Here is a 26,931-nt window from a genome sequence, read left to right on the forward strand (position 1 = left end):
ATGGAGAAAATCTCTTTTATAATATATGAAATATATGAAAAAAAGGCAAATGCCACCTACTTTTTGCTGGCCCTGCCATGAATGGATTTCTGCCTACTCCACTAGCCAATTCCAAATCTAAACTAATTTCACACATATATTATTTAGTATATGTAAAGACCAGATTAAAGTGAGAATAGTCTGATGGGTGAGAATATAATCACTTGTGAATGAAGCCCAGTGTATGCAGTCTAAGGCAAGAAACAGCACATGCATCATGTAGCCCATAGGCCTAGACATGGAGTGCACAAAACATTAGGCACACCTGTTCTTTCCGTGACATAGACTGACCAGGCGAATCCAGGTGAAAGATATGATCCCTTATTGATATCACTTGTTAAATCCCCTTCAATCAGTGTAGATGAAGGGGAGGAGACACGTTAAAAGGAATATTTAAGCCTTGAGACATGGATTGTGTATGTGTGCCATTCAGAGGTTGAATGGACAAGACAAAATATTTAAGTACATTTGAAAGGGTTATGGTAGTCTTACTGGTTTGAGTGTGTCAAGAGCTGCAACACTGCTGGGTTTTTCACGCTGAACAGTTTCCTGTGTGTATTAAGAATGGTCCACCACCCAAAGGACATCCAGCCAACTTGACAACTGTGTGAAGCAATATCGTCAACATGGGCCAGCATCCCTGTGGAATGCTTTCGACACCTTGTAGAGTCCATGCCCCGACAAATTGAGGCTGTTCTGAAGGCAAGAAGGCGTGCAACTCAATATTAGGAAGGTGTTATTAATGTTTTGTGCACTCAGTGTATCCCTTACGGACTCGGGAGGGGGCGAAGGATCGATATTAATGCGTCCTACGAAACACGACCCTGTCAAGCCGCACTGCTTCTTGACACACTGCTCGCTTAACCCGGGAAGCCAGCCACACCAATGTGTCAGAGGAAACACCGTCCAGCTGACGACTGAGGTCAGCTTGCAGGCGCCCGGCCCACCACAAGGAGTCACTAGAGCGCGATGAGACAAGGAAATCCCAGCCAGCCAAACCCTCCCCTAACCCAGACGACGCTGGGACAATTGTGCCTCTGGGCGAAATTGGGCCGGCTGAGAAACAGCCTGGGAACGAACTCAGGTCTGTAGTGATGTCTCAAGCACTACGGACCAAGAAACAGAGTGCATGCCTATCATGCAACTTTTTTCAAATCATCAATAGAGTCACATCATGAATGTTAGAATGTATTAGAAATCAAAACATACAGCATAGCCTAAGGTTTGTATCAAAACTAAAGTTGCAAAAATAACTTTAAATTAAGCATATAAGAGGACCTGTTTCAAATGATCACGTTGTTAAATGCTCAACAGAGTATGTTTGCACTCCCTCGGAAATCATTTGGGAAAAAATATCTTTCTATTTTATTCAGCTATGTTCAATTGTATTCTTATTACTATAAATTAATTTAAAAAATAATGCCACAGGAATTAAAAACAAATCTTGTCTGCTAAATGAACCAGTGTAGCCCACACCCTCATGGCATAGCCAGATCAAGGCCTAACATAAGGACGACTCAGAATATGGTATTCTATTCTTCTGAAATAGGCTACATTGTCTTCATTTCATAATGTTTCTTTAGAGCTGCCTAAAACAAATAATGGATTCATTGGGATTGTGTAGGCTATATTAAACAGATTTATTACACTTTTTATAATGTAGCCCTCGATGTTCCAAAGGTTAGAATCAGTTGCTTGTAGCCCCAGAGATACTTCATGTGTTTATGTTAATTAACAGCCAATTAACATAAGACCGGCAGTTATTTGCAATGACAGTTACCAGCTGACTAAATTTCATGACCACCACAGCCCTACTTTTGATCAGAGCTCAATGTGCCCTGGTCAAAAGTAGTGCGTTATATAGGGCATTGGGTGCCATTTGGGGTGCAGCCCATGAGACTGAAGAACCTTGCCCGCCCCCTACCAAATGCACTGAAGACACTACTGCACGCTCCAGCTCTTTGACATTCACACAATCAGCCATTCAGGAGGGAACAGCACCTAAGGTTAGCATAAAGCCATGAGTAGGCCAGACTCCTGGCTCTTCAAAACCACTCAAACACACACGCACGCGCACGCACACACACACACACAAGCATACATACATTCTGTCTCACATAGACACGCACAAGCACATGCACGCACACCAAGATATCAAGGCTCAATGCATTACTTCAAACACAATCAATCCCTTTCTGCCACTGCAACCACACAGTGCATGTCTATATATTTTTACATACACTACCAGCATGCACGCACACAGACACATATCAATCCCCACGATATTTGACAGTTTAGGTGACAACGCCCCACTAACTAAAAATACTGTTTTACTTATCCAATCAATTCAAAGCGTCCATACTTGCTGTCTCTGATAGGCCGAGAACATCTTTTCGATGTCCTTGAGGTCGAGGATCTTGAAGGCCCTTAGGTCATCGACGTCGTGCCAGATGGTGCCAGTGATCTTGTTCTGCAGGGTACACAGGCGGGACATAGGGTGGCCATAAATTGAGGGTGGATTACAAACTCTGAAGTTTCCTGATGTTACAGATCTAGGATCAGCGCCCCCTCCCACCGATCCTCAACTTAATAATTAGTGGGGAAAATTTTAAACTGACCCAAGATCACCGTCTAGGGGCAACTTCACCCTACACCAGATTATAAACGGTAATAATCGAGGATTGGAGGGGGGGTGCTGTGTGCCAGAGACGATTGCAGACAAGTGTAAGTGTAAGAATGTTAGCAATTATACGATGTAAAAAATGATGCCCTAACTAATAGTTAGCCCCAGAACAGTCTACTGCATAGGCCTACTATTTTTCTAATTAGCTAGCATGTTAGTCATTTCAGGCAAATTTAAATCCTACGTCATCTTTTGAGAAGTGTAACTAGGTCAAAATAAACGTTTTATTTAAACTAATTTTAACATTTTGTCAACTTAAGTTTTCCCATCTCTAGAGGTTTAATAAAAAAATGACTATATTAAGTACCAATTTAGTGCCAAAAGAAGTAACAGGATTGACCGTGACATTGGCAATTGAATGCTAGCTTCACCCCAAAAAATGAAACTTAAAACATTTTTAGCCTTTTTATGAGTAGCAGGGTTGAAGTGTTATGGTCGACTCGCAGTTTTCCACCACAAAACAACAGAAAATGGCCAAAAAGAGTAGAACCAGTTTACCTGTTTTACTCTATGATTTGACTATTAGCTGTTCAATATTTGTTTTGAAACAAATATTGATAAAGGAACAGTTTCATCATTTAAAACGAGAGTTCAGTTCACGTAACAGGGTTGACCTCAAATAAGAGACATCTAAATAAATCCTTCATCACTAATCACATTAAATAAATAAGTCTTCAGAAATGACTTTGTCAAAAGCAACAAAATAACTAGGGTTTTACAATGATAGTGAACATCTTCAGAGAAATGACACAGGGTTGATGGAGGGTACGTCAAAATTCAGAATCTTGGCACTTTAGCAAGCCTCAACTCACATAGAAAATCTGATTAATTGAATTATCCATGTGGTCTATATTAAAAGGGCACTTCATTTAATATAATAAGCTTTTAAAATTCAATATTGGGATGCAAAAGGCACTCATTTTGTGGAACGACCCATGTAACAAATGATGTACTTACTAAAAGTTAACCCAGGGCAGAATAGTCTACTGCAAATTCTGTCCTGAGAAACTCAATTCAACAAAATGGGTTCCATTCAGTGCATAGTGAAATGCTAGCACAGTGCTCTGTTGCAATATACGTTCATCAATCCCCAACATAAGGACCAAGCTGGAATGCTAACAACCTCCTCTTCATAGTCTAAATTGCACACCTACTCATTCCAGGGTTTTTATTTATTTAGACTATTTTTTACATTGTAGAATAATAGGGGGAAAAATGTGTTAAATAAATCAAAATATATTTTATATTTGAGATTCTTCAAAGTCGCCACCCTTTGCCTTGATGACAGCTTTGCACTTAGTGGGACTATCATTTGTTTTTCAACAGGACAATAACCCAAAACACTTCCAGAATGTGTAAGGGCTATTTGACCAAGAATGAGAGTAATGGAGTGCTGGATCAGATGACCTGGCCTCCACCATCACCCTACCTCAACCCAATTGGGATGGTTTGGGATGGGTTGGACCACAGAGTGAAGGGAAAGCAACCAACAAGTGCTCAGCATATGTGGGAACTCCTTCAAGACTGTTGGAAAAACATTCCAGGTGAAGCTGGTTGAGAAAATACCAAGAGTTTGCAAAGCTGTCATCAAGGCAAAGGGTGACTACTTTGAAAAAAATCTGTTTTTTGGTTACTACATGATTCCATTTGTGTTATTTCATAGTTTTGATGTCTTCACTAGTGTACTACAATGTAGAAAATAGTAAAAAGAAAGAAAAACCCTTGAATGAGTAGCCGTTTCCAAACTTTTGACTGGTACTGTACATTAACACAAATATATTTATATTAAATGTAGCCCTAGAACAGACCTAGAACAGACCAGTAATCTTTACCTCGCCCAGCTTGGCCCAGTTGAAGGATTTGAGCGGGTGCGAGGGCTGCGGGATAGACTTTGAGCGCATGGTAGCAGTAGTACCAAATCCAGGTGGGCCCAGAGGAGGTGGGATTCCAGAGAAGATGGGTGGAGCTCCAGGAGGAGGAGGAGGGCCTCCAGGTGGAGGAGGGGAGGAGGGGGCAGCTGAATGGCAGAGGGGGAGGGGGCGGAGGGAAGCCTCCAGTCATGGGGGGAGGGGGGACGGGGCCACCAGGGGGCGGAGGAGGGAATGGTACGCTGTCACCCTATTGGTGGAAAGAAAGACAAAATGGGAGGATGTTTACTTGTTAGAAATAAGAAAATCAAACAATCTATTAAATACTTTTATTTGCACACCATTAAACTAAAACAAACTATGAAGCATTTGGCATCACATTAAGAATATAACATGTGGTTTCAAACCAACCTTCGAACAGTATGTAATTGAACATGACTATGTGTTTGCCTTTTCGAAATATGTGTAAACATATGTATACTGTTGAAACTACATTGCTAGCAACGGGACTATAACGATTTTCTGAATTTCAATCTTTAACTACAGTTTGCCAACCCTAAGGCTACAGACAGAGATTTTGCATCTAATAATGAAAACTTTTCAATGGAAGTCATTTGTTGGATGATGGACAATGATTGTCCATCAAAAAATACACATAATATGTCTGCCTCTTCGAGTTTGCATCTTGTCCCAAAATATTTGACTTGAGACTTGACTCATGGACTAAAACAGACAATAATGACTGCATATACGATTTCATCCGTCTCTATGTGGACACAGCCTAAAACAGTGGGACAAGAAGAGACATTGTGACAGCATGCTTACTGCTATGTCACTGATGCGCGAGTGCAGGTCGAGCACTTGGTCCCGCGCTGACCGCAACTCCACTCCCTCTCTCTGTAGTTTGTCCTTCATCTTATTGAGGGTCTTCATCATGTCCTCCTTCTCCTGCGTCTTGGTATCACATTCCCTCTCTTTCCGCTCCAGCTTGGCCATTAGCTCTGAGTGGTCTAAAAGAGCACATGGTGTAGAAGATATCATTGCTGTTCAAATTGTTGTATATTCTCAAATTCGCACACACAAGCACTCGGACTTGCACACACACACAAACAGAAACGCACACACTACACCCACACACGGTAGACATTCACAAGCAAACAGAAGGACACATGCAGACACAAATACACACACATGCCTCTCTGCATCTCTGGCCAAAGGCATAACACAATCCCATAGATGCACTTCTGCACTATGGCCAGCATATGGCGATGTTTCAAACAAGTAGAAGATACAGTTTTACCTTTCCTGAACTTCTCTGCTTGGTCTCTCCATTGATTAACCTCATTTTCATTGAACAACCTGTGAGGAAAGACAAACAACATGGCTCTTAACCTGATGAAAGTCTATTTGGTAACAGGGCTCCACGGTCCACACTAAATTGAGCCAAACGGTCAATTCAATACACGGATTGGAGGAAAATGGGCCATTTCAAATCAAATCAAATTGTATTTGTCACATACACATGGTTAGCAGATGTTAACCAGTTATGCATTAGGGGGCGCTATTAAATTTTTGGGATGAAAAACGTTCCCGTTTTAAACAAGATATTTTGTCACGACAAGATGCTCGACTATGCATATAATTGACATCTTTGGAAAGAAAACACTCTGACGTTTCCAAAACTGCAAAGATATTGTCTGTGAGTGCCACAGAACTAATGCTACAGGCGAAACCAAGATGAAATTTCATACAGGAAGTGTGCCAGATTTTGAATGCGCTGTGTTCCAATGTCTCCTTATATGGCTGTGAATGCGCCAGGAATGAGCCTACACTTTCTGTCGTTTCCCCAAGGTGTCTGCAGCATTGTGACGTATTTGTAGGCAAATCATTGGAAGATTGCCCTTAAGAGACTACATCTACCAGGTGGCCGCTTGGGGTCCTCTGTTGCAATTATTGCGTAATCTCCAGCTGCGTGTGTTTTTCGTTTGCTTCGAGGAGAAACACAGCTGCCCCGAATTATTTATCATCGAATAGATATGTGAAAAACACCTTGAGGATTGATTCTAAACAACGTTTGCCATGTTTCTGTCGATATTATGGAGTTAATTTGGTAAAAAGTTCGGCGTTGTAGAGACTGCATTTTCAGATTTTTTTCTTAGCCAAACGTGATGAACAAAACGGAGCGATTTCTCCTACACAAGTAATCTTTTTGGAAAAACTGAACATTTGCTATCTAACTGAGAGTCTCCTCATTGAAAACATCCGAAGTTCTTCAAAGGTAAATTATTTTATTTGAATGCTTTTCTTGTTTTTGTGAAAATGTTGCCTGCTGAATGCTAGGCTTAATGCTATGCTAGCTATCAATACTCTTACACAAATGCTTGTGTAGCTATGGTTGAAAAGCATATTTTGACAATCTGAGATGACAGTGTTGTTAACAAAAGGCTAAAAGCTTGTGAGCCAATATATTTATTTCATTTCATTTGCGATTTTCATGAATAGAAAAAGTTGCGTTATTTTTTTTTTATTTTATTTATTTATTTTACCTTTATTTAACCAGGCAAGTCAGTTAAGAACAAATTCTTATTTTCAATGACGGCCTGGGAACAGTGGGTTAACTGCCTGTTCAGGGGCAGAACGACAGATTTGTACCTTGTCAACTCGGGGGTTTGAACTTGCAACCTTCCGGTTACTAGTCCAACGCTCTAACCACTAGGCTACCCTGCCGCTATGCTAATGCGTTATAGTTTAAGTATTTTTCTGTCGATTTCTCAGCCAAGCAGGATGAACAAACGTGACGTTTTTCGCCTACAAAAATATTACTTTGGGAAAAAAGGAACATTTGCTATCTAACTGGGAGTCTCCTGAGTGAAAGCATCTGAAGTTCTTCAAAGGTAAATGATTTAATTGGGTTGCTTTTATTATTTTTGTGAAAATGTTGCCTGCTGCCAGCACAGCCTAGCATAGCATTATGCTATGCTAAACTTACACAAATGCTTGTCTAGCGTTGGCTGTAACGCATATTTTGAACATCTGAGATGACAGTGTTGTTAACAAAAGGCTAAGCTTGTGTTTGAATATATTTATTTCATTTCATTTGCGATTTTCATGAATAGGAAACGTTGCGTTATGGTAATGTGCTTGAGGCTATGATTACGCTCCCGGATACGGGATTGCTCGTCGCTAGAGGTTAATGCGAGTGTAGCGATATGCTTGTGCTTCTAGTTCCGACAGCGCAGTAATATCTAACAAGTAATCTAACAAATTCACAACAACTACCTTATACACACACAAGTGTAAAGTAATGAATAAGAATATGTACATATACATATATGGATGAGCGATGGCCGAACAGAATAGGCAAGATGCAGTAGGTGGTATAGAGTACAGTATATACATATGAGATGAGGAATGTAGGGTATGCAAACATTATTAAACTGGCATAATTGAATTTCACTAGTGATACCTTTATTAAATCCAGTTATTAAAGTGGACAGTGATTTGGGTCAGCAGCAGCCTCTCAATGTTATTGATGGCTGTTTAACAGTCTGATGGCCTTGAGATTGACTGAAAAACAGCTTCTGTCCCAGCTTTGATGCACCTGTACTGACCTCGCCTTCTGGATGATAGCAGGGTGAACAGGCAGTGGCTCGGGTGCTTGTCCTTGATGATCTTTTTGGCATTCCTGTGACATCGGATGCTGCATGTGTCCTGGAGGGCAGGTAGTTTGCCCCCGGTGAAGCATTGTGCAGACCGCAATACCCTCTGGAGAGCCTTGCGTTTGAGGGCAGTTACCATACCAGGCGGTAATACAGCCTGACGGGATGCTCTTGATTGTGCACCTGTAAAAGTTTGTTAGCCACATTTCTTCAGCCTCCTGAAATTGAAGAGACATTGTTGCGCCTTCTTCACCACGCTGTCTGTGTGGGTGGACCATTTCAGTTTATCCGTGATGTGTCCACCGAGGAACTTAAAACTTTCCACCTTCTCCACTACTGTCCTGTCGATGTGGATAGGGGGGTGCTCCCTCTGCTGTTTCCCGTGGTCCACAATCATCTCCTTTGTTTTGTTGATGTTGAGTGAAAGGTTGTTTTCCTGACACCACACTCCAAGTGCCCTCACCTTCTCCCTGTAGGTTGTCTTGTCATTGTTGGTATCAAGCCCACCACTGTTGTGTCGCCTTCAAACTTGATGATTGAGTTGGAGGTGTGCATGGCCACGCAGTCGTGGGTGAACAGGGAGTACAAGAGGGGGCTAAGCACACACCCTGGTGGGGACCCGGTGTTGAGGATCGGCGAAGTGGAGATGTTGTTTCCTACCTTCACCACCTTGGGTGGCCCGTCAGAAAGTCCAGGACCCAATTGCACAGGGCGGGGTTGAGTAGCAGTGGTCCAGTGTTCTGCTTGAGCGGGTACTACAGTCAATGTACAAGGTAGCCTTGTTCTCAAATTAGCTTTGTTAAAATCTTCAGCTACAATAAATGCAGCCTCAGGATATATGTTTTCCAGGTTACATAGATTCCAGTGAAGTTCTTTCAGGGCCATGCTTGGGAAGAGGGGGGGGGGTATATATATGGCTGTGACTATAATCAAAGATAATTCTCTTGGTAGATGATGCGGTCAGCATTTGATTGTAAGGAATTCTAGGTCAGGTGAACAAAAGACTTGAGTTCCTGTATGTTGTTATTGCTACACCATGAGTCGTTAATCATACACCCCCGCCCTTCTTCTTACCAGAGAGATGTTTGTTTCTTTCGGTGCGACGCATGAAGAAACCCGGTGGCAGTACCAACTCTGACAACATATCCAAGTGAGCCATGTTTCTGTGAAACAGAGACTGTTACAAACTCTGATGTCTCTCTGGAAGGCAACTCGTGCACTAAATTCATCTACCAAGTTGTCTAGAGACTGGAAATTGGCGACTAATATGCTCGGAGGCGGTGGGTGGTGTTCTCGCATTCTAAGTCTGACCAGTAGGCCGCTCCTTCTGCCTCTCCTGCGGCGACAACGTTGTTTTGGTTCGGTCTCTGGGATTAGATACAATGCCCTGGGTGGTGGTCCGAACAAAGGATCCGCTTCGGGAAAGTCGTATTCCTGGTCGTAATGTTGGTAAGTTGATGTCACTCTTATATCCAATAGTTCTTCCCGGCTATATGTAATTACACTTAAGATTTTCTGAGCTAACAATGTAAGAAATAATACATAAAAACAAATTACTGCATAGTTTCCTAAGGACTTGAAGCGAGGTGACCAGCTCTGTTGGCACAGTCTTGCGAACAATTGGTAATGAGTGCAATTTCGATTCATTGGCTTTGCTGACTGGGTTGAAATGTAATTTATCCAACTTCGCATAGCACGTCGTCATTAATATGCAATCAAGGCTATAAGGCTGCATTGTTATTTTCATATTTATAGATGTTGTTCTCAAATGAAGGTTTTCAATGCTATACATTATACCGGGTTAGAGTTTAAGGCCTGTATTTAAAAAGCACCTTAGAGTAGGAGTGCTGATCTAGGATTAGGTTTCCCCTGTCATATCAACTTCTTTATGGCAAACTAGAAGGCAAAACTGATCCTACATCAGCACTCCTACTCCGAGACTCTTTGTGAACACTGGCCCTGATATCAATATGTTACAATAGGTACAGTGGTACAGCATGTTTGACAGTGGGTGAAAGTGTGAGATTGGATATGGAAGCTATGAGAGAGACTAAGAAATTGTAAAGATGATCAATGGAAGCGCCATGAATGACTAGATGATGGAGAAAGAGACACCTGGTGCAACGGTGGTACCCATGGCTGGAGGTAAAGGAGTGGAAATAGAGTTTGAGAGAGAGCGAGAGAGCAAGAGAGCTAGAGAGCGAGAGAACTAGAATGAAGATCCAGACAGAGAACATGGACACATTTTTTTGACCGTCTATTGATGACTAGGAAAAGGCCAACTAAGTTTGCACAAATTCATGCCTAGAAGAGATGACGATGACAAGGTGACTTAGGTGTTTTTGAGATCACTAGTGCACTTTTGTAAATATATACAACTTTGTTACACTCAAAGCACAGTGTACCTGGGAAAAAAATACATTTTGACAAGACTCATCTCAGAACCAAGTACATTAAACAGCTCAAACCTATCAACGAATGACAGTTATTTGTCAGTGCAGGCGATTGGCCAGAGCCGTCCTCACAGCGACTACAAATGATTAACGACTTTGTTTTATTTGTTTTCAGGCGTCTACTCAACAACAATGGCTCAAATAATGGCTCCAACGGCTCCGACGCACTGTACTCTTTCGATAGTTGACTATAACTTAGTTAACTTCTACCCTCTCCCTCTCAACCTATACTATTTTCCAAGCACAATACTCTAAGATGGTTTATATGGAAACAAAACAAGCCTGCCATTAATGTATACATGATTAAATATTTCAACTGTTTAATGGAGGCACAATTGGTGGATTTGTGTCCAAACTTGCCCAGTTTGCTACTGGAAAGAATCACGCCGAAGTGTACCGATTATACAAACAATGGTTAGTGAAAGTCAATTGAGGTTAGCGTTGGCCAAGGTTTCCTCCCAATGCTTTGTGGTGCTTTCATAGAGAAGACTAAACACATTAATCATTGCTCTTAGCTTGTTTTAAGAATTACAGAGAGATGGGGGGAGGGGTGTACAGTATGACTATGAGGAGACATGGGATGAAGAGAGGGAGGGAGAGTGAAAGATGAGTGAAAGATGAAGAAGGGAGACAGAGAGAGAGAGGGGGAAAGAGACAGAACTTGGACATTTCAACCTACATGTACAGTGAGGGAAAAAGTATTTGATCCCTGCTGATTTTGTACGTTTGCCCACTGACAAAGAAATGATCAGTCTATAATTTTTCTGGTAGGTTTATTTGAACAGTGAGAGACAGAATAACAACCAAAAAATCCTGAAAAACGCATGTCAAAAATGTTAGAAATTGATTTGCATTTTAATGAGGGAAATAAGTATTTGACTCCGTCTCAATCAGAAAGATTTCTGGCTCCCAGGTGTCTATTATACAGGCAACGAGCTGAGATTAGGCGCACACTCTTAAAAGACACCTGTCCACAGAAGCAATCAATCAGATCCCAAACTCTCCACCATGGCCAAGACCAAAGAGCTCTCCAAGAACGTCAGGGACAAGATTGTAGACCTACACAAGGCTGGAATGGGCTACAAGACCATCGCCAAGCAGCTTGGTGAGAAGGTGACAACAGTTAGTGCGATTATTCACAAATGGAAGAAACACAAAAGAACTGTCAACTCCCTCGGCCTGGGGCTCCGTGCAAGATCTCACCTCGTGGAATCAGCCCAGAACTAGACGGGAGGATCTTGTCAATGATCTCAAGGCAGCTGGGACCATAGTCACCAAGAAAACAATTGGTAACACACTACGCCGTGAAGGACTGAAATCCTGCAGCGCCCGCAAGGTCCCCCTGCTCAAGAAAGCACATATACATGCCCGTCTGAAGTTTGCCAATGAACATCTGAATGATTCAGAGGACAACTGGGTGAAAGTGTTGTAGTCAGGTGAGACCAAAATGGAGCTCTTTGGCATCAACTCAACTCGCCGTGTTTGGAGGAGGAATGCTGCCTATGACCCCAAGAACACCATCCCCACCGTCAATCATGGAGGTGAAAACATTATGCTTTGGGGGTCTTTTTCTGCTAAGGGGACAGCACAACTTCACTGCATCAAAGGGACGATGGACGGGGCCATGTACCGACAAATCTTGGGTGAGAACCTCCTTGCCTCAGCCAGGGCATTGAAAATGGGTCGTGGATGGGTATTACAGCATGGCAATGACCCAAAACACATGGCCAAGGCAACAAAGGAGTGGCTCAAGAAGGTCCTGGAGTGGCCTAACCAGTCTCCAGACTTTAATCCCATAGAAAATTTGTGGAAGGAGCAGGAGGTTCGAGTTGCCAAACGTCAGCCTCGAAACCTTAATGACTTGGAGAAGATCTGCAAAGAGGAGTGGGACAAAATTCCTCCTGAGATGTGTGCAAACCTGGTGGCTAACTACAAGAAACGTCTGACCTCTGTGATTGCCAACAAGGGTTTTGCCACCAAGTACTAAGTCATGTTTTGCAGAGGGGTCAAATACTTATTTCCCTCATTAAAATGCAAATCTATTTATAACATTTTTGACATGCGTTTTTCTGGATTTTTGTTGTTGTTATTCTGTCTCTAACTGTTCAAATAAACCTACCATTAAAATGATAGACTGATCATTTCTTTGTCAGTGGGCAAACGTACAAAATCAGCAGAGGATCAAATACTTTTTTCCCTCACTGTACAAATTACCTCAACTAACCTGTACCCCCTCACACTGACTCGGTACCGGTACCCCCTGTATATAGCCTCGTTATTTTATATACATTTTTTACTTTAGTTAATTTGGTAAATATTTTCTTAACCCTGCTTGAACTGCACTGTTGGTTAAGTAAGCATTTCACGGTAAGGTCTACACTTGTAATCGGCGCATGTGACAAATAAAGTTTGATTTGATACATGAGGAAGGAGCCCTGAATTCTGTCTTTTAAAGCATCGAGGTATAAAGCCTTACAATGCAATTATAATGTATTGTAAGACTTTTTATGAGCATGATGCCTTTACAATGTCTTACAAATCGTCTCATATTGATCCAGACAGCCAGTTTGAAACAGTTGAGAATTGTATACAGGGAGAGTGTAACGGTAACTACAGACGCTGGGAGACGGGAAGCAAGGACAGGGTGAGGAATTAATAATAAATAGACATTAAATGAACAAGAACAGTGTCTGAACAAGAGAAAAACAACAACATCAATGCAGACCCAAGAATGAAACTGAGGAAGTAACAGATATAGGGGAGGCAATCAATGACGTGATGGCGTCCAGGTGAGTCCAATGAAGGGCTGGTGCGTGTAACAATGGTGTGCGTAATGATGAGCAGCCTGGCAACCTTGAGCACTAGAGAGGGGGAGCGGGAGCAGACGTGACAGAGAGACATACCATATAATAAGTATCGTTATACGTAGGGCCCTGTGTTTTTCCAGAATTGAGAATTAGACCAAAAGTTATAGCAATTATCGGAGGATGGTACTGGAACATCTGACAAAAAGAAAAGGGGAGAGTTTGATGAAAAAGCTTTATATAAAAGTTCAAATCCAGGTCATGTGGCATGATTAACCAAAACACAGGGCTTTAGTTATAAGACATTATAAAGGCTCATACTGTACATGCTCATAACAAGTTATTCCAAGATGCTTTAAGTAAAGTGTTACAAATCTTATTTTCTCCCCTTCTTTATCTGACCAAACAACTGCTTCAATGTAACATGGTCGACTGGGCTGGGAATCGTGGAGTCGTTCGCCTAACACGATTACAGCAATTCCTTTTGATCTCGCTTCTGCTTTCATGACAATTCACCTCACTGAGTGAGGCAGGTACCGTGCAATCCCACAACCCCCTGCTGCCACCCCACCTCCCATTCTGACCAATCACTTTCCCCGAATCCTCGCTCAGGCCCAGCTTATGGCTGCAGTCCAATTTTCTATACATTGTCCATGAAGGGTGCACTTGCTCACTCCCCCTTGTGGATATGATAGCATTAGATTGGTGTATGTTAAGGCTAGAGGGTGTCTTCACCATATTTCCTATATCAGTCCATTCTGTTTAAATCCATAAGGGGGAGTGAAGGGCTGCAGACCGAGAATAAAGGTAGGGAATTGTTCCGCAGCCCATGTTGAATTTCCAGTTAAAATCCTGTCTAGTTTTGTGAACAAAAGATGCCCCACCCCATTCTCTTCACTCTCTTTGAACTCTGGTAAGCAAACAGTGGGCTATTTCAGTATTTTTGTGTGTTCCCACCGAGATTGAAACATTGTGTCATAACAGCAGCTGTCGATGTCAAGGAAGTCTTTGATCAGCACAAGATGTTATGCCAAAAGGATGCTTCCATGTGTCTCTTGAATTTCCTTCTTGGTTCAGTCAGGTTCTATATACAGCTCTAGCAACAAAGAAAATCTCATAGTAGCTCTATTCATCAACATTTTATCAACACAGTTGCTTGACAACATGAAGACACATGATCATAAGCAACATTGTGTGTGCAAACATCCGGGCGTGTTTTTAGTTGTGTCCGTGAGTATGAGTGAGAGTGTGTATCTATGTTGGTGTGTCACAAATCGTGTGAGGCCAGGTTACTCACATGCGAATTATATTTTTGACACTGAAGTTGTCAAGGGGCGCTATGTCCGGGTCCTCTCCCTTCTCATCTTGTAGGACTATCTGCTGCAGGATCCGGTCTAGGAGCTGCCAATGCTGCAGACTGCCCCCTCCGCGTTTGTCTGGAAAACACCAAACAGAGTTAATAAAGGTCACACACACCGATGAAGAAAGGTTAGCTCCTTGGAGGACAAGCAGAAGTACTTCAATGACAATGATCAATGTTAAGATGTTAGCCTCACCACTCTCATCAATTCAGAAATGAAGATTTCTTCAAGAACAACTGGTGTGTTTTGTAAGAGGGGGTATAAATGGCTCCATGGATTCATGGTTTTGAGTAGTGGCAGAAACATTGACCAACTTTTGAGGCAGCTATCATTATCAAGCAGCCTTTGCAGTGTTGACTAGAGTCAATCCTTTTTATCAGTTAAGGTACACTGTCTTCACACGTCTGGAGACTTATTCTTGACCACTGTGAGGCAGATGTAATAGTGATGAACCAGGCTTTGAGGCAGATCTAATAGTGACCAACCTGGGCGGCAGATGTAATAGTGACCAACCTGGGAAGCTGATGTAACAGAGGCCGACCGATAAATCGGTTGACCGATATTGTTGTCCGACATTACCCTTTCACGGAAAATTTGTATTGGACTTCATTCCAAAGATAAAGTTCAGATATTATATACATACAGTATAAAGTATTCATCCCCCTTGGCGTTTTTTCTATTTCGTTGCATTACAACCTATAATTTAAACAGATTTTATTTGGATTTCATGTAATGGACAAAAACAAAATAGTCCAAATTAGTGAAGTGAAATGAAAAAAATTACTTGTTTCAAAACAAAATGAAACGGAAAAGTGCTGTGTATATATGTATTCACCCCCTTTGCTATGAATCAATCAAATCAAAGTTTATTTGTCAAGTGTGCCAAATTTAACAGACCTTACAGTGAAATGCTTACTTACAGGCTCTAACCAATAGTGCAAAAAAGGTATTAAGTGAACAATAGGTAAGTAAAGAAATAAAAACAACAGTAAAAAGACAGTGACAAATAACAGTAGCAAGGCTATATACAGTAGTGAGGCTATAACAGTAGCGAGTCTACATACAGGCACCGGTTAGTCCGGCTGATTGAGGAAGTATGAACACGTAGATATGGTTAAAGTGACTATGCATATATGATAAACAGAGAGTAGCAGTGGGAAAAATAGGGATTGGCGGGTGGTGGGTGGCAGGACACAATGGAGATAGCCAGGTTAGCCAATGTGCTGGTTGTTCGGGCCAATTGAGGGAGTATGTACATGAATGTATTGTTAAAGTGACTTTGCATATATGACAAACAGAGAGAAGCAGCAGAGTAAAAGAGGGGTTGGGTGGGGGCACACAATGCAAATAGTCCGGAAAGCCAATTGATTACCTGTTCAGGAGTGTTATGGCTTGGGGGTAGAAGCTGTTGAGAAGCCTTTTTGTCCTAGACTTGGCAGTCCGGTACCACTTGCCATGCGGTAGTAGAGAGAACAGTCTATGACTGGGGTGGCTGGGGACTTTGACAATTTTTAGGGCCTTCTTCTGACACCGCGTGGTGTAGAGGTCCTGGATGGCAGGCAGCTAAGCCCCAGTGATGTACTGGGCCGTACACACTACCCTCTGTAGTGCCTTGCGGTCGGAGGCCGAGCAATTACCATACCAGGCAGTGATGCAACCATGCTCTCAATGTTGCAGCTGTAGAACCTTTTGAGGATCTGAGGACCCATGCCAAATCTTTTTAGTTTCCTGATGGGGAATAGGCTTTGTCGTGCCCTCTTCACAACTGTCTTGGTGTGTTTGGACCATTCTAGTTTGTTGGAGATGTGGACACCAAGGAACTTGAAGCTTCCAACCTGCTCCACTACAGCCTTGTCGATGGGAATGGGGGAGTGCTCGGTCCTCCTTTTCCTGTAGTCCACAATCATCTCCTTAGTCCTGGTTACGTTGAGGGAAAGATTGTTATTCTGGCACCACCGGGCCAGGTCTCCGGCCTCCTCCCTATAGGCTGTCTCGTCGTTGTCGGTGATCAGGCCTACCACTGTTGTGTCGTCTGCAAACTTAATGATGGTGTTGTAGTCGTGCCTGGCCATACAGTGAACAGGGAGTACAGGAGGGGACTGAGCACACACCCCTGAGGGGCTCCAGTGTTGAGGATCAGCGTGGCAGATGTGTTGCTACCTACCCTCACCACCTCGGGGTGGCCCGTCAGGAAGTCCAGGATCCAATTGCAGAGGGAGGTTTTTAGTCCCAGGATCTTTAGCTCAGTGATGAACTTTGAGGGTACAATGATGTTGATCGCTGAGCTATAGTCAATGAATAGCATTCTCACGTGGGTGTTCCTTTTGTCCAGGTGGGAAAGGGCAGTATGGAGTGCAATAGAGATTGTATCATATGTGGTTCTGTTTGGGCGGTATGGAAATTGGAGGAAATTAAATCAAATCAAATCAAATTGGAGTGGATCTAGGGTTTCTGGGATAATGGTGTGTATGTGCGCCATTACCAGCCTTTCAAAGCACAGTCCCGCACCTTGAAAGCGGCAGCTCTAGCCTTTAGCTCAGTGCGAATGTTGCCTGTAATCCATGGCTTCTGTTTGGGGTATGTACGTACAGTCACTGTGGGGACGATATCCTCGATGCACTTATTGATAAAGCCAGTGACTGATGTGGTATACTCCTCAATGTCATCGGAAGAATCCCAGAACATGTTCCAGTTTGTGATAGCAAAACAGTCCTGTAGTTTAGCATCTGCTTCATCTGACCACTTTTTTATAGACTGAGTCACTGGTGCTTTCTGCTTTCATTTTTGCTTGTAAGCAGCAATCAGGAGGATAGAATTGTGGTCGGATTTACCAAATGGAGGACAAGGGGGAACTTTGTACGCGTTTTTTTCCCCTCTGGTTGCACATTTAACTTGTTGATAGAAATTAGTTGGAACTGATTTAAGTTTCCCTGCATTAAAGTCTCCGGCCACTAGGAGCGCCACCTCTGGGTGGCAGTTTTCTGTTTGCTTATTTCCTTTTTCAGCTGACTGAGTGCGGTCTTAGTGCCAGCATCCGTCTGTGGGGGTAAAGAAAACAGCCACGAAAAGTATAGGGGAAAACTCTCTAGGCAAATAGTGTAGTCTGCATTTTTTCACAAGATACTCTACTTCAGGCGAGCAAAATCTACAGACTTCCTTAGATTTCGTGCACCAGCTGTTTACAAATATGCACAGACGGCCACCCTCTTCTTCCCGGAGTGTGCGGTTCTATCCTGCCGCTGCAGTGTATATCCCGCTATCTGAATATGCATGTCTTCATTCAGCCACGATTCCGTGACACATAAGATATTACAGTTTTTGATGTCCCATTGGTCGGATATTCGTGATCGTACCTCGTCTAATTTATTGTCCAATGATTGCATGTTGGCGAGTAATATTGACGGCAATGACAGCTTTCCCACTCGCCTTCTGTGGATCCTTATGAGGCACCCGGCTCTGTGTCCTCTGTACCTGCGTCACTTCCTCTTGCAAATAACTGGGTTGGCGGCCGTGTCGGGTGTTCGGAGAATGTCCTGTGCGTCTTGCTTGTTGAAGAAAAAAATCTTTGTCTAATCCGAGGTGAGTGATCGCTGTTAAATAAAGTCCTCCCTGTGTGCAATCTAAGTGTGACATGATCTGTCACATGATCTCAGTATATATACACCTGTTCTGAAAGGCCCCAGAGTCTGCAACACCACTAAGCAAGGGGTACCACCAAGCAAGTGGCACCATGAAGACCAAGGAGCTCTCCAAATAGGTCAGGGACAAAGTTCTGGAGAGAACAGATCAGGGTTGGGTTATACAAAAATATCCAAAACTTTGAACATCCCACGGAGCACCATCAAATTAATTACAAAAAAATGTAAAGAATATGGCACCACAACAAACCTGCCAAGAAAGGGCCGCCCACCAAAACTCACGGACAAGGCATGGAGGGCATTAATTAGAGAGGCAACAAAGAGACGAAAGATAACCCTGAAGGAGCTGCAAAGCTGCACAGCGGAGATTGGAGTATCTGTCCATAGGACCACTTTAAGCCGTACAATCCACAGAGCTGGGCTTTACAGAAGAGTGTCCAGAAAAAAAGCCATTGCTTAAAGAAAAAAATAAACAAACACGTTTGGAGTTCGCCAAAAGGCATGTGGGAGACTCTCCAAACATATGGAAGAAGGTACTCTGGTCAGATGAGACTAAAATTGAGCTTTTTAGCCATAAAGGAAATCTATATCTGGCGCAAACCCAACACCTCTCATAACCCCGAGAACACCATCCACACAGTGAAGCATGGTGGTGGCAGCATCATGCTGTGAGGATGTTTTTCCATCGGCAGGGACTGGGAAAATGGTCAGAATTGAAGGAACGATGGACGGTGCTAAATACAGGGCAATTCTTGAAGGAAACCTGTTTCAGTCTTCCAGAGATTTGAGACTGGGATGGAGGTTCACCTTCCAGCAGGACAATGACCCTAAGCATACTGCTAAAGCAACACTTGAGTGGTTTAAGGGGAAACATTTAAACATCTTGGAATGGCCTAGTCAAAGTCCAGACCTCAATCCAATTGAGAATTTGTTGTATGACTTAAAGATTGCTGTACACCAGCGGAACCCATCCAACTTGAGCTGGAGTAGTTTTGCCTTGAAGAATGGGCAAAAATCCGAGTGGCTAGATGTGCCAAGCTTATAAAGACATACCCCAAGATACTTGCAGCTATAATTGCTGCAAAAGGTGGCTCTACAAAGTATTGACTTTGGGGAAGGTTAATAGTTATGCACGCTCAAGTTTTGCATCTTCAAAGTGGTAGGCATGTTGGGTAAATCAAATGATACAAACCCCCCAAAATATATATATTCATTCCAGGTTAATTCCAGGTAAGAAAATAGGAAAAATGCCAAGGGGGGTGAATAGTTTCGCAAGCCACTGTAGAATAAACAAATATGTCTGCTCATTTGCGCTCATTTTTTAAAATGTTCAATGATTGCCTGAAGAAGGCGCTCTACGAGTCGCTCATTGAACATCATTCAGCCCTAGGTCACAAAGTTAGAGAAAGAAGGCATGGCGGTGACAGTGAGTAGCTTGCCACAGGCAGCGTATTTGAATAAGTAAACAATCAAAAGTACACTTCACCAAACAAGCAGCCCTGAGGGATATCCTACGAAGCAAGCTAGATCTACTAAGGGTTTTCTCAAAATGAACCAGCTTCAGTTAGCTTCACATTCCAGCTAAGGCTTCATCCATACTATGGCAGCGGACATTGTTCATCCGCCTGCCGCTAAATCTAGCAGGCTTGTCGCACATAGCTAGTCAAATGCCTAACTCTTAATTGAGAAAATGCTGAAATATCAATCCATGGGCGAGTCAGTGCCACATTTTCAAAATGAAATAAAAGTTATCTTGCAAAATCAGCAGGCTATGTGAAATAGTCTTTTAGAACTGCAGTCTTTATTTTATTACTTATCGTTAATGGTGCCTTTGGTGTGCTTATTTATGTTTACATTTTATCAATATTATAATTAGTATTAAGTCATACAAAAGTGTTACATTGCGTGAAGTTTAAAATGCTAATTGCTAACTTAAATGTAATTTAATTAAACCATTGCTAAATGTGTCAAACAAATCAGTCATCTCCCTCAAATGAAGGGGCTGATGACAATCTTTGCGAGAGGGATGGAATCTGATTTCATTGGTCTTCAATGCTATAATTTCATTCGGGTAAGTGGAGTCAGCCATGAGCTAACCTGCCAAGGAGAAGGTTAGTTCTGAAGGATTCTTTGCCATAGAAATGTACCTTGCTAAAAGGTGAACCATTTTTGAATGACCAAAGTTACCTCGCTAACTCCTAAAACCTGCTTCGTAGGATATACCCCTCATCATATTCTGACTTAATGTTAGCTGGCTAGCTATCCAGCAAGGTAGTTAGCTTAGCTAGCGATCTGTGCAACTTATGTGCTAACACAAGACTGGCGCCAAAGTGAAAAATCATATTTGATACAAAAATAACAGTGTACTGTCTGGGCCTATTACAGTGCCTTCAGAACATTTTCAAAAGTATCCTTGACTTAATTGACATTTTGTTGTGTTACAACCAGATCTCAAAATGGATTAAATAGATTTTTGTCCTCACCTATCTACACACAATACTGCATAATAAGTAAAAACATGTTTTTTTTTTTTTTTTTTTACAGCTGTGTCCTTTGGGGTCTCTAAGAGCTTTCCACATCTGGATTGTACATTATTTGCCCAATAATCTTAAAACATTTCTTCAAGCTGTCTAGTTGATTGTTGATCATCGCCATACAGACATTTTCAAGTATTGCCATAGATTTTCAAACTGATTTAAGTTAAAAAAGTAACTAGGCCACTGAGGAACATTCAATGTCATCTTGGTAAGCAAGTCCAGTGTAGATTTGGCCTGTTGTTTTATGTTATTGTCCTGCTGAAAGGTGAATTTGTCTCCCAATTACTGGTAGAAAACAGACTGAACCAGGTTTTCCTCTAGGATTTTGCCTGTGCTTATAGCTGTATTACGATTAGTTTGATCATAAAAAAACTCCCTAGTCCTTACCGATGACAAGCATAACCATTACATGATCCAGCCACCACCATGCCTGAAAATATGAAGAGTGGTACTCAGTGATGTGTTGTGTTGGATTTGCCCCAAACATAACAATTTGTATTCAGGACAAAAACTTAATTTCTTTGTCATTTTTTTTACAGTATTACTTAAAACCTCTTTGGGATAGGGGGCAGCATTTTCACTATTAAAACTGTTTGAATCATGTCTGTGAGTATAATGGAACTTATATAGCAGGCAAAACCCAGAGGACAAACCATTCAGAAAAATTATTTTTGATGTCACTGTCTATTCAGTGAGTTTTCATTGGGAAACTGCACTTGTTTGCAGTTCCTACCGCTTCCACTGGATGTCACCAGTCTTTGGAAATTGGTTGAGGTTATTCCTTTGTGTAATGAAGAAGTACGGCCATCTTGGATCAGGGTAACGTTATGTGTATTGTTTGAGAGTTGCGCAAGACTAGAAAAGTAGCGTTAGTTTGTGATCCTCCTGTATTGAAAACAGATAGACCCGTCTTCAATTTGATCGATTATTAACATTTAAGTACCTTGTTGCAAACAGGATGCATGTTTTTGGAATATTTTTATTCTGCACAAGGTTCCTTCTTTTCACTCTGTCAATTAGGTTAGTATTGTGAAGAATCTATAATATTGTTGGTCCATCCTCAGTTTTCTCATATTACAACCATTAAACTCAGTAACTGTTTTAAAATCACCATTGACTCATGGACACTGCTCAGAGATTTCACCTTCTTCACCAGCAAATTAGTTAGGTAGGATGCCTGTATCTTTGTGATTACTGGGTGTATTGATACACCACCCAAAGCCTCAATAATAACTTCACCATCCTCAAAGGGATATAGTCAGCATCTGCTTTTTATTTATTTTTTCCACATCTACCAATCAGTGCCCATCTTTGCGAGGCATTGAAAAAACAGCCTGTGAGGCAGATGTTATAGTGATGGACCAGCCTAGGAGACAGATATAGTCATTGTGTGTATGTGCACTGCAAAGATAAATTGATGATACAATTATTGTGGGGGCTGTCTTGTTAGACTTCAGTGCAGCTTTTGAAATGATTGATCACAGTCTACTGCTGGAAAAATGTATGTGTTATGGCTTTACACCCCCTGCTATAATGTGGATAAAGAATTACTTGTCTAATAGAACACAGAGGGTGTTCTTTAACGGAAACCTATGAAATATAATCCAGTTAGAATCAGGAATTCCCCAGAGTAGCTGTTTAGGCCCCTTGCTTTTTTTCAATTTTTACTAACAACATGCCACTGACTGAGTAAAGTTTCTATGTATGCAGATGACTCAACACTACACACGTCAGCTACTACAGTGACTGAAATGACTGCAACACTCAACAAAGAGCTGCAGTTAGTTTCAGAGTGGGTGACCAAATACTTATTTTCCACCATAATTTGCAAATAAATTCATAAAAAATCCTACAATGTGATTTTCTGGATTTTTGTTTTTCATTTTGTCTGTCATAGTTGAAGTGTACCTATGATGAACATTACAGGCCTCTCTCATCTTTTTAAGTGGGAGAACTTGCACATTTGGTGGCTGACTAAATACTTTTTTGCCCCAATGTATGTGGTAGTGGTGGAGTAGGGGCCTGAGGGCACACAGTGTGTTGTGAAATCTGTGAATGTATTGTAATGTTTTAAGATTGTATAAATTGCCTTAATTTTGCTGGACCCCAGGAAGAGCAGTTGCTGCCTGGGAATCCATAATAAATACAAATATTCAGTTTGACATGTCATGTAAACTGCCATAGTGTATTTGTGAAATGGATATCGTGAATAAATATACCTCACCAGCCCGTAAGGCAGATTTAATAGTGATGGATGTACTCACAGGGCATCTGGAGGCAGTGCTGGAGGATAGAGAGCAGGTAAGGATAGGCATCTGTGTGGTTCAGCTTCTTCTTGATCAACTCAAACATCTGGCCAGCACTCTTAGTGTCCACGTGGGTCTGTTGAATGAAAGGAAAACCTACAATCATTAAAATACCAAGTCAATCCATAATAATAAGCCTGAAATGAGGCATGGATGCAATTAGCAATCTTCAATACAAGCACTGGATGACCCAAGTTCGACATTCATAGATTGAGAACATTACAATAAAGACACTTGAACTTTACATGGGCCTAATGTAGAGGAGAACCTGTTCTAGGTTGTACATTAATACCAGTGCTCGGTTTGACAATACTTTTGATTTCAGTTCAATAAAACAATGTGGGCTTAATTATACAATGTATTTATGTCAATGGGGATGGTAAAACAGCCACTCACCAGGTCAAAACGCTTGGCAAGTTCCAAGTCATCCTCATTCCTCACCATCTCAAAGAAGTCCAAATGCCTGGAAATATGACACAGGCATGAAAGGGACAATAAGCTTGAGTGAGTCATTCCATCTCTGTGTGTAAATCTTACCAGCTGCATGCCAGCTTTGAATCTAACAACCTTACTGTAGGGACTAAGAAGCTTTCTAAGATGCTTGGTGGTCATCTTGTCCCCTGCCTCACCTGTCCAGAATGGCATTATCGTGCCCTCTGAGCTTGTCAATCACGGGCTGGATCCCCAACATCAGGAACTCGTACCTGAGGTGGAGGCGGAACTCCAGGTTGTCCTGGAGATTGAAGTACAAGGGTATCAAACACAGCTGATGACAACAGCAGCAACACTGAATCATTCAGGCATACAGTAGCTTGATCTTCGACTTTTAAATCAGTTGTTTTTGTATGTAGGCTACTGTGTCTGTGCACTATTGTAATACAATAATAAACTTGACTTACAGTGCATTCGGAAAGTATTTAGACCCCTTGACTTTTTCCACATTTTTTTTCTTTACAGCCTTATTCTAAAAAAAAAAATGTTGTCCCTCTTCAATCTACACACAATACCCCATAATGCCAATCTACACACAATACCCCATAATGACAAAGCAAAAACAGGTTAAAAATAAAAATGGAAATATCACATTTACAAAAGTATTCAGACCCTTTACTCAATACTTTGTAGAAGCACCTTTGGCAGTGATTACAGCCTCAAGTCTTCTTGGGTATGATGCTACAATCTTGGCACACCTGTATTTGGGGAGTTTCTCTCATTCTTCTCTGCAGATCCTCTCAAGGTCAGGTTGGATGGGGAGCGTTGCGACACAACAATTTCAGGACTCTCAAGAGATGTTCGATTGGTTTCAAGTCCGGGCTCTGGCTGGGCCACTCAAGGACATTAAGAGAACTGTCCCGAAGCCAATTCTGTGTTGTCTTGGATGTGTGCGTAGGGTTGTTGTCCTGTTGCAAGGTGAACCTTCGCTCCAGTCTGTGGGCCGGAGCACTCTAGAGCGGGTTTTCATCAAGGATCTCTCTGTACTTTGCTCTGTTCATCTTTGCCTCAATACTGACTAGTGTCTCAGTCCATGCTGCTGAAAAACCTCCCCACAGCATGATGCTGCCACCACCATGCATCACCGTAGGGATGGTGCCAGGTTTCCTCCAGATGTGACACTTGGCATTCAGGCAAAATAGTTCCATCTTGGTTTCATCTTGTTTCACATGGACAGAGAGCCTTTTGGCCGTGGGCAGCAGGTAGCCTAGTGGTTAGAGCATTGGACTAGTAACCAAATCTGTCGTTCTGCCCCTGAACAAGGCAGTTAACCCACTGTTCCTGGGCCGTCATTGAAAATAAGAATTTGTTTTTAACTGACTTGCCTAGTTAAAATAAAGGTAAAATAACGTTTACTGAGGAGTGGCTTCTACCACTCTACCATACACTCTACCACACTCTACCATAAAGGCCTGATTGGTGGAGTGCTGCAGAGCTGGTTGTCCTTCTGGAAGGTTATCCCATCTCCACAGAGTAATTATAGAGCTCTGTCAGAGTGACCATTGGGTTCTTGGTCACCTCCCTGACCAAGACCCTTCTTGCTCAGTTTGGCCGGGCAGCCAGCTTTAGGAAGAGTTGGTGGGTCCAAACTTCTTCTATTTAAGAATGATGGAGGCCACTGTATCCTTGGGCACCTTCAATGCTGCAGAAATGTTTTGGTACACTTCCCCAGATCTGTGCCTCGACAGAATCCTGTCTCGGAGCTCTACAGACAATTCCTTCGCTCTCATGGCTTAGTTTTTGCTCTGACATGCACTGTCAACTGTGGGACCTTGAATAGACAGGTTTGTTTGTGCCTTTCCAAATCATGTCCAATCAATTGAATTTACCACAGGTGAACTCCAATGAAGTTGCAGAAACATCTCAAGGATGATTAATGGATGCAGTTGGGCTCAATTTCGAGTCTCATAGCAAAGGGTCTGAATACTTATGTATATAAGGTATTTCTGTACATAACGTTTTTATACATTTGCAAAAATGTCAAAAAGCCTGTTTTCGCTTAGTCACTATGGGGTATTGTGTGTAGATTGCTGAGCATTTTGTTTTTATTTAATCCGTTTTAGAATAACGCTGTAACGTAGCAAAATGTGGAAAATGCCAAGGGGCCTGAATACATTCCGAAGGCACTGTACAGCTGGAATCCTTAATGATGAAACAGTCATGTCCATTTGCAATATTTGAACAACAAGAAGTTACTGCAAACACTGTTTTTTTCCCCGCTTGGACATCATTGCACACACGATAGAAGAGCACAATATGTACTGCAATTTAATTTATCATGTTAATACATTTTTTTTACTAAATTACACTCCTCAACCTGCCAACCAAAAAATAAAACAGTGGGGCAGCCAGTGACGACATTTCCCCTACTCCAGACTCCCTCTTTAAGATGTATTCTTGACATATTCTGATTGTTTGACAAGGGACCAAGGTCATCCCAAATTCAATCATGAACAATGACGTAGCCTCTATCACTCAAATCTAATGTATTTCTAAGGGTGTATGCAGTCAAATTATTGAATGATATCTTGGTAGCACTGTTTAAATCTTTCTGCCATGAATCATCCAATAGAAAGCAGACCTAGCTGTGGGTGTGACAGGGGGGTTAAAGAGTAACATGGCAATCATGACTGACCTCCCCAGCCCCGGCATTGAGCACAGCATTGATAAAGGACATGATGGCTGTCTTCAGGTTGACCTCGTCTCTGTAGCGCCCCGTACTTCTGTCTAGCTCATTCAGTAACGTCTGCATGGGTTACAGGGACAGTTCTCAGTTAGGTGCATGGGTTGAATGGACAATTATTCAGTTATATTCATTACAATACATACACAACTCAGGGCTCCCGAGTGGTGCAGCGGTCTAAGGCACAGCTTCTCACTGCTAGAGACGTCACTACAGACCCGGGTTCAATTCCCGGCTGTATAACAACCGGCCGTGATTGGGAGTCGCACAATTGGCTCAGCGTCGTCCGGGTTTGCCAGAGTAGGCCTTCATTGTAAATAAGAATTTGTTCTTAACTAACTAGACTAGTTAAATAAAGGTTAAATAAAATAAATAAATAAACAACTAAATTGATCTGCAAGAATTGCA

General features: G+C 42.0%; 1 protein-coding gene across 1 annotated transcript in view; it reads right to left on the bottom strand.

Moving 5' to 3' along the window:
* Positions 1 to 26,931, bottom strand: part of daam2 (dishevelled associated activator of morphogenesis 2) — a 222,304-nt gene that overhangs the window by 31,114 nt on the left and 164,259 nt on the right. Inside the window, 10 exon segments of the mRNA XM_029641047.2 lie at positions 2,402 to 2,509; positions 4,555 to 4,744; positions 4,746 to 4,840; positions 5,416 to 5,600; positions 5,891 to 5,949; positions 14,804 to 14,942; positions 23,307 to 23,424; positions 23,745 to 23,811; positions 23,978 to 24,081; positions 26,476 to 26,586. Coding sequence (XP_029496907.2) covers positions 2,402 to 2,509; positions 4,555 to 4,744; positions 4,746 to 4,840; positions 5,416 to 5,600; positions 5,891 to 5,949; positions 14,804 to 14,942; positions 23,307 to 23,424; positions 23,745 to 23,811; positions 23,978 to 24,081; positions 26,476 to 26,586 — 1,176 coding nt within the window.

The sequence above is a fragment of the Oncorhynchus nerka genome, linkage group LG28 (genome assembly GCF_034236695.1).
Source record: "Oncorhynchus nerka isolate Pitt River linkage group LG28, Oner_Uvic_2.0, whole genome shotgun sequence".
NCBI classification, from domain to species: Eukaryota; Metazoa; Chordata; class Actinopteri; order Salmoniformes; family Salmonidae; genus Oncorhynchus; species Oncorhynchus nerka.